Source organism: Otolemur garnettii, unplaced genomic scaffold (assembly GCF_000181295.1).
Source record: "Otolemur garnettii isolate 467f Iridium unplaced genomic scaffold, OtoGar3 scaffold00016, whole genome shotgun sequence".
NCBI lineage: Eukaryota > Metazoa > Chordata > Mammalia > Primates > Galagidae > Otolemur > Otolemur garnettii.
In genome coordinates, this window is record NW_003852411.1 from 8,129,027 (window position 1) to 8,137,804 (window position 8,778).

An 8,778-nucleotide genomic window follows, 5' to 3' on the forward strand; every position below is an offset into this window, starting at 1 on the left:
ACCCTCCCTCCTTCTCTCTCTCTGCTCTTGCTTTCCCCCACCCCATAGAATCTGGATTTTTAGAATTTGGATTTTTAACTCTTATGAGTATTTCAAGTAGAAATAGTTCCCAAACACACCTGTGGAGGCATAGCAACATGAAAAAAGCTATAAATTAAGCCACTGATTACAGATTATCTTATAAGCAAAAAGAAATTGTTTCTAAAATATGTATTCAACGTAATTATTTTATCTATTATGATTTCTAGAACTATTTTTATTCCTGTTTTTTTAAAACACTTAACTGCATAAAATTAATTTGCAATTAAACATTTAACGTCAATAGTTTATAAGCATCTCATTATTATCATGAACTATATACCTCTAGGTGTTACAGTTTACTTCAGCAGACATCCACAGTTTTTCAATGATGCATTCAACCATAAAATAATACATTCAGATCACTACAATATGCTATGGTTTCTTGTTGTTCAGAAGAGAATCATCAATTCTAGAGTATCAAATTCAGATATTTAAAATATCCTTACTTATAAAAATTTGCCCCTAAAATACCAAGGCCAATCAGAGAGGCCATTAAAGAATGCAAATCTTGACAGATTTGCACTAGTAATCGGACAGAATATCCAGGAATAATTTAATGTGACATGTTATCTGTATTTATATGTTGTGCATTACATGTGTATTATATAACATCTCACTTCAGCACTTATTTAAATCACTGTGTAACAAGGACTTTATTTTCCCAGCAAAAATACAGGGGTCAAGGGCTTCCTTTAAAGACACACATTTCTAGATCACTCTGGAGAATAGATTCAAATGCTGTTTTTAGAAAATGATCATGGAACCACTTGAGAAATCTATTAAAATGCAGATTTCTAGGCCCCCCTGCCAGACCAATGGTAACACAATCTCTGGATGTGGGGTTAGAAATCTGCTCTTTTTAAAAAAAAGTTCCATAAAAGTTTGAGAATCATTGCTCTAATGCACTAAATAGAATATTAATGGACTAAAAAGTTAATTGGGTAAACAAGGAAGGCTCTGATTTTATTTTACAATTCAGTCTAAGAAACTGCAAATAAAGATCCATGATCAAATTCCAGGAGTCCATTAGCATTTATTTTATCTGAAACAATCAGTTTGGTAAATGGTTCCACAGTTCTAGTAACCTAAGTTGCTATTTGGATTAACTCAAATTATCTAGGAAGTTTATCTGAGAGTGTTACTTCAGGCATATTATAAAGTTGTTTCTATAACATAACCAAATGGCTAGACCCAATTCTGGTGTAATCAGTCTCCCACATCAAGGATTTGAAATGAAATAGTCTGCTGAGGCAGCAACTAACCTTTCAGCTTAATAGTGGAAAAACTGCCAACAGCAATTTGCTCATTATATCAAGATTCCCACCGTGTCTATGGACATTTAGAAGCCAAATATGATTCAACTAAAAGAGAAAGTTTGGAGTAGTTTCTGATCTTCTTTCATACTGAATATATAGATTTAGTAGCCATTAAACTACTTTAATAATACACTTCTTTTCAGCTATCTGAATATTTAGCCTATATAGACTCAATTCAAAACTGACTTGCCATTTGTATATTTTCAATAAGTACACGTTTGTGTGTATGTGTGTGTGTAAGACAAAAATGTAAAAACAACTCTGCTTAAATTTCAATAAAATTTCACCAAGGTGAGAGACATTTGAAAGCCTTATAATAATAAATTATTAAATTTAATTAAAAAATAAAAAGTACAAAAAGCGAGACCCCCATCTCTACTAAAAATAGAAAAAAACTAAGTCAAGAGGAACACTTGAGCCGAGTTGAAGGTTGCTATGAGCTATGACACCATGACAGTCTACCCAGGGTGACAGCTTGAGACTCTATTTCAAAAAAATAAAATAGATAAAAAGTAAATTAGCTATATGTGCAACCATACAGTATTTAAATTAGGAAGAAATTTTTTTGAATCAATTATTAATTTGATTTTTTAAAAAATTCACATAAAAGATTAGAGAATTTAAAGCTGGCAAATCATCCAAAGATCATTTTTATATTCCCTTTATACAGACATCTTCAACTAGTAGAGTCAGCTGTGATTGTACCGAAGTCACCTCCTTGCCAGTGATGTTTAGTTTCCAGTTTAATCAGTGTAAGTACACTGAAGATCCCCAAGCAGTTTAACATTCAAAATTGTGATTGCTTGAGTGGATCTTCTCCTTCTCAGCCAACTTAGGGAGACAGAGATCAATGGAGAAAGACAGAAAGAGACCGTGATCCAGAAGTCACCATCAGCACAATACCTTGCACCGTGAGGAACACTGATGCAGCTGCGGAGCCACCTTCACTGGAAACCCTGCAGTGATATTCTCCGGCATCGCTGAATTTCACACCCCTTATCTCCAATGAGAGGTTAGCCAAGGTCCGAATTCTTGCTGGCTCTGTCAGTCTGACATCTCTGTCATTCCTCTGCCAGGTTTGATTGTAATCTGCAGCACTGATGACAAGACATGTCAAAACTGCTCTCTCTCCAGGAGTGACTGTAACATTGTTAGGCACTTGGATGACTGGGGGAGGCTCTGTGTGAAAACAAAAGATGCAAATCAAGAGATGTCAAAACCATTTAGCTCACTTACAGATGTAGTTTAAAAACTGAATAGGCTACGAGGCGCAAGGACACGCAGAGTGGTATAATGGAAACTGGATGGAGACTTAAAAGGACAGACAGTAGGGGGTGAGGAATGAAAATTACCTGTTGGGTACATCATACACTATTCAGGTGACAGGCATAGTTAAAAGCCCAGACTTCACTACTACACTATATATCCATGCAGTGGAATTCAACTTGTACCCTCCTAAATCAGATGAAAATTTAAAAAACTGAACGAGTTTATAGGGAATATCTAGTAGGAATGATGCATTACAACAGAACTTATTGATTAATCCATATGTCTGGGAACCCCTCCAAATTATCATCTAGTTAAAGGATGCTTTAAAAAGCAGTGCACGTGTATATACCAAAGTGTGAGTCTAAATCCACAAATTATAGACGTGAGAGTTGAAGAGGTATGGAACTGATTCAAGAATGCAGAATGAGGCAAACTTTTTATTGCAGTGTAGATGAAGGTAGCATTTATGGATGGCTAAATTTAAAAAATATATATGTCTAGGATTTTAAAGAAAACAGGATAGAAAGAATAGTTTACATAGGAAGGACAGTATCAGGTTTAAGGGGGATTTAAAAAAGAATCCTAATTCAGAATACACAGGACAACAGTACAGTCAGACAAATGATATCCTAGCATGGATGGGGGAAGAGTCTGATCTAAAAAGGCCATGTGAACAGTAGGGATAGACCATTAATAAAAATCGAACACACAAAGCCCTGTGTACAAAAGGCATTGAGTACTGCATGCACATTTCAAATGTGGTCAAAAGCCATTTACTAATTAAATATTTAACCAACATTTCTACAGAGACACAGTGCTCTAGTTAGTTTTAAGAGTGAGTCTAACTTCCCTCTGTACAGCTCACTCTGCCCAAATGCTTTAAAATGATCTCCCATGGTAAGCCATTTTAAATAAAAACTAAGGTGATCTATGTTAGTTGGGAATCCAAGTGTCTGTTTTAGTTTAAATAAGAGAGAGTGTCAGATATTCCAGCTCGAACTTTCTCCCTGTGTTATTTAAAAGCACACATAATGCACATCAATATCAGAAACCCAGAATGTAGACTGGAGGCAAATAGGCCAAAGCCATGCTGGTATCTCCCGGTGATAGAAATGGGTGCATCTGCCATATCTTCTGTTATATTTATCCCCATTTTCTAAACTTTTTATAAGTAGTATATGCTATTTTAAATTGTAAAGAGATAAACACAATTCTTTGTTATTCTGTTATGTTTTTAAAATCTCATATGAAAATAGCTGGTGAATCCAATGGAAATGGTAGATGACTAAGTTAGGAAGCTTTGATTGGACTCTGGCTGGAGTTGACAGATAAAATATAGAGCATTTTCTTAAATTTGAATTTCAAAGAAACATCAAATAACATTTTAGCATGCCTCATGCGCTATTTGGGACATACTTACACGAGGTTCTAATTTAACTAGGCATCCTGTGTTTTTACTTGCTGAATCTGGCACTTAGAGGAAGCCTTGCTCTACCTCTACCTAGCTGTGTGACTTTACAGAAGCCAATTTACTAAAAGTTTTGTTTCTCTATATGAAAAGTGAGCTGATTGAATTATTTTAAGGATCCTTTCCAGCTCTAATGTCCTGAGTTAACATGCTGAAAGTTAGGCCCCCTTCCCAGTGCAGCCCACATCTGACCACCACTTAATGAGGACAAAACACCCAGCTCTCCTGCCTCAATTTAGAGCTGTCTCAGATCCAGAGCTCCCTGTAGGGTCAGCTGAGGCCCTTTTTTCAAAAGCAGCACAGTTCATCTCCTGTTTTCCTCACTCCCTTCCAGTTGCTTTTCCTTGGAGAACTCCCCCCAAATCCTCTTGCAAGCAAGACTCTGCCTCAGAGTCTATTTCCTTTCCAAAAATAAGTTCAAATAAGTAAAACGCCTACTTTCTAATAACACACATGGACAGAGGAGATTTGAAATAATAGCATGTAATACCATCATTGCAAAAATATCTTGAGATAATGATTACTGAAATATTTATAAATACATGAATAAATCTGATATGGCTAAGGAAGCAATGAGGGAGAATCATAGCAGTTAGTGAAGAAGCCCAAGGGCATAAAAGGCAGCTATTTCTAAGTGAAATAAAGCATGGCTGAGGCTAGGATTAGGGTACCAGAGAAAGAACCTCGATACTAAGGGAGGAAAGCAATAAGATGCATAGGCTTGGGGACATTAAGTAAAGACCACTACACTGAGACTCAAGAGGCCAGGAATCTGCTTCTTTCTGCCTACCCATCTCATCATAAATAGGTCATGTGCTTGCCCTGGGCTTCTGTTTCTTTAGCTACAAAATGAGGAGACTGTGGATGATTATTTCCACATCTTATCCTGTTCTAAAAGAACAACCTGTAATTATAGTTTAAGATTTCCTGACACTAACGTGGCCCTGACAAGTTTTCTCTATTTAGAATTTTACTTAAACCCAGAATTGTAGTACTCCGTGTATGTGTGTGTGTGTGTGTGCCTGCACATACGAGCACGTATTTGAGGAATACGACATTCCATTAATAAAGAAATTCATCTTCATTCGGAAAAGTACAATAACTTTGCAATACTACACTACCAAATATCATTTGGAAAGAATGAGTTTTCATGCTTCTACAGTTTTAGTCATTAGTTTCTATGTACTTTATTTAATAAAAGCACAATGCTATCTATATCCATTTTGCATTTAAAACAATCAATAACCAACAATTCAAATGAACCAAACTTCTCGAACATGTCAACTAGAAGAAAAGGCTAAAAAAAGAAAAAGTGGGATAAGATGTTGGTAGAACTTTAGCTTTTCCTTGAATGACTGCTCTTGGGTGCTCTTCATAAAATAAAACAGTGTCTATAAGGACACAAGAATGGTGATATTCTTATAATGCCTTGTTTCCTAACACTCCTTTACAAAATATAGGCTTTATAATTATCCTGTGATTCCAGTGTGCTGATAAGCAGTCACAGTAGAGTGGACACTCTGGACCTCAGCCTAGGATAAGGGAAATCTGGAAGTGGTGGGGGTTAAAGTCTGGTCCTAGCCCAGAGAAAGATGGCTACCATCAAGTCCAAAGGTGCATTTGCTTATGACTTCTGCCGTCCTGGTCATTGCCATTACCAGCAATGCTTCTGCTCCTCTATTTCCTATATGACTAAGTAGGAAACAATCCCTGAAAATCTGCTTGGGCACAGTAAATTTCCTATTTATTTCACTGCCTAGCTGGCACAGACCAACACTAAAAGAATGCATGTAGGATACACACATAGATGTCCCTGACTCCATAGAGCCAAGTTCAGAAGAGTTCACAAGTTCTTCCTGGCACTTCACAGTTATTTATGTAAAATGTTTGAGTCAACTCACTCAAACGTCTTTCCCTGTTGTCCTCTTAATTAATATTTCTGGGAAAAAAATATTGAAGTGCTCTAGTGTTTGTTTTCCCAGAAGCTGAGGAATGTTGATGCAATTCCAGTGCTTTTCATAATTGCTGGAGATGAAAAAGGAATCGTGTGTGATGTACGTAAACTTGCTAAATTATTTTAGAAGATGAACTTTATTTTTCTAACAATAACAGAATACAAATAGTTGTACTGCAAGAGGAATGCTTCTCTGACTTACATGCCTCTGCCTTAAAATTTACCTTGAACTTACTAATAGCAAACATAACCATTCTTAGGTTTCTAAACAGTTCTATGATTATAAAGTTTCCTTTGTCTTAAACGGTCTCAAGAAAATATACATTAATACTAAAAAAAATTGTTATAAATTCATTAGTATGATATTTAGGTCAAAATACATTAAACACACAGCAACACTAGTCCAGAAGACAGGAAGAAAATAATTCAGTCAAAATAATGTTTGCAATAAATTGTATATAAATACTGAGTAAGTGGCTTAATCTTGATCATTGATTATACATGGTAGTGCTTTTTTTGCTCCTAAGAATTCTGTGAGATTAGAGGAAAAATTATTTTTTTCCTATCAATACATTTTACCTTGTAAAATAATATAAACCTTGCCTCCCATGTATTCATAGGAAACATACTATTTGAATATAAAATAATGGCACTACTTCTGCCCTTGGTAAGGCCAATCTTGTAGCCACTGAGGCCTTCTATTCCTTGAATGTGATCACTTTCTTGATTGTCTTCCGTTTAGATGTCAGAATCCGTAGAGGTGTGTCTTGCAAGGGTCTAAGTGAATCTTTCTAAAACTAGAGTATAAATGTCTTAACACAATAACTAAGTAAATGACATAAAGTCTATGCTAACCAGTTTGATGAAAATATTTCAAATTGTATATGAAAACACTACACTGTACCCCATGTTTGCATTAATGTACATAGCTTTCATTTAATAAAAAAAAACAATGGATGTCAGAATCTCTTCGTATGGGATTCTGGGATATGGAAGAGGGAGGCAAAGTTTAATCTTGTTATTATCAGAATAGTTTCTGTCCTTAAGATTTATTTTCTCAAGAGAAAATGCTTTATGACTATTTCAAAAAATATTTGTTAATGGGTGACAATGATGATAAGATAATAATAGTAACAGTAACAGTCATAATAAGAATGTCTATTAAGTGCTTCAGTGTTCCGGGCTACCTTCTAAGGATGTTATACATATATAACATCTATCTCTAAATCCTCACAGATTCTCCAGGCATTGAGATAGAGACTGGCATTGTTATCATCCTCTTTGTATAGTGAGAGAAACCACGGCACTGAAGTCCTTAAATAATTGGCCCAAGGAGGTCACGTAGTTGATATGGGGTGAAGCAAGTAGAGATCACAATTCGGTGGAAAGAGAGAGGATGATAAAACAATCATAAAGATAAATTCATAAATACAAATTGCCTAGCAAACATCCTATTTCCATAGCCACATTAATACTCAGGCGACTGCAAAAGAATGAGAGAGAATTACCTGATACATCAAAAAATGTCTGTGCCTGCCCAGTCCCCACGCTGCTGACAGCGACGCACTCGTAGGAGCCTTCATCAGACAAAGTGACCTTTTCAATATCCCAGTTCACAGTGGCAGATTCTCTAGAAGTCAGAAAATAGAAATCTTTTGGTTACTGTAAAACCAAGACCGAGATGAAAGCCATGATCCCACCATTTGTTTTGAAGGGTTCATCCAAAACAACAATATAAAGAAAAAAATTGATAAAACTGCAGAGTTGTTTTTAACTTACGATTACACACATAAGCTAGAAAGGTAAGCTTTTCTTCCCTGAGCAAAATTGACCCAACGAAGACAAGAAATATGAAGACTGCAAATTTCCTTAGGGAAACATTTTTCAGCCATATCAATATATTAGATAATAGAGCTGACAAAGGAACAGGCATTATATCCTCTCTCCTTCCCCACTCCTTTCCAATTTTGGGTCATGTCAGTGGGGATCTTGGCAAAAGCACTTCAGTCAGGTAATTTATACGGTAGAAGGTAGGAAATCTACTTTTTGATTCTAAAATAATAAGGTCTCAAGTTCCTTTTTTAATATATATTTTTTTGAATTTTGTATCTAATTGTTTTAGTTTGAAGGGTTTTTGTTTTGTTTTGTATTTTTGGAGACAGAGTCTCACTTTGTCAACCTCGATAGAGTGCTAGAGCATCACAGCTCACAGCAACTTCAAAATCTTGGGCTTCCATTTTCTTGCCTCAGCCTTCAAAGTAGCTGGGACTACAGAGGCCTGTCACAGGCCCAGTTATTTTTTTTTTTTTCTTTTTACAGTTTTTGGCCAGGGCTGGGCTTAAACCCGCCACCTCTGGCATATGGGGCCAGCGCCCTACTCCTTTGAGCCACAGGTGCTGCCCAGGCCCAGCTATTTCTTTACAGATGATGTCTCACTCTGGCTCAGGCTAGTCCCAAACTCCTAAGCTCAAGCAATCCATCCTCCTCAGTCTCCCAGAGTGATAGGATTACAGGCGTGAGTCACTGCACCTGGCCTCCTTAAGTTTCTTTTATACAAGCTCCACATAGGACTATATACCATATCTGCTTCAATCTACACATACAATTGGGAAAAAACTGATCAGTTTCATAGTTAAATTCTATTTTAGGTTAAATCCATCTGATATATACTCATTCATTTAATGAATATT

General features: G+C 36.1%; 1 protein-coding gene across 1 annotated transcript in view; it reads right to left on the reverse strand.

Moving 5' to 3' along the window:
- Positions 1–8,778, reverse strand: part of HMCN1 (hemicentin 1) — a 440,557-nt gene that overhangs the window by 251,919 nt on the left and 179,860 nt on the right. The window contains 2 exon segments of the mRNA XM_003785789.2: positions 2,301–2,576; positions 7,597–7,718. Coding sequence (XP_003785837.1) covers positions 2,301–2,576; positions 7,597–7,718 — 398 coding nt within the window.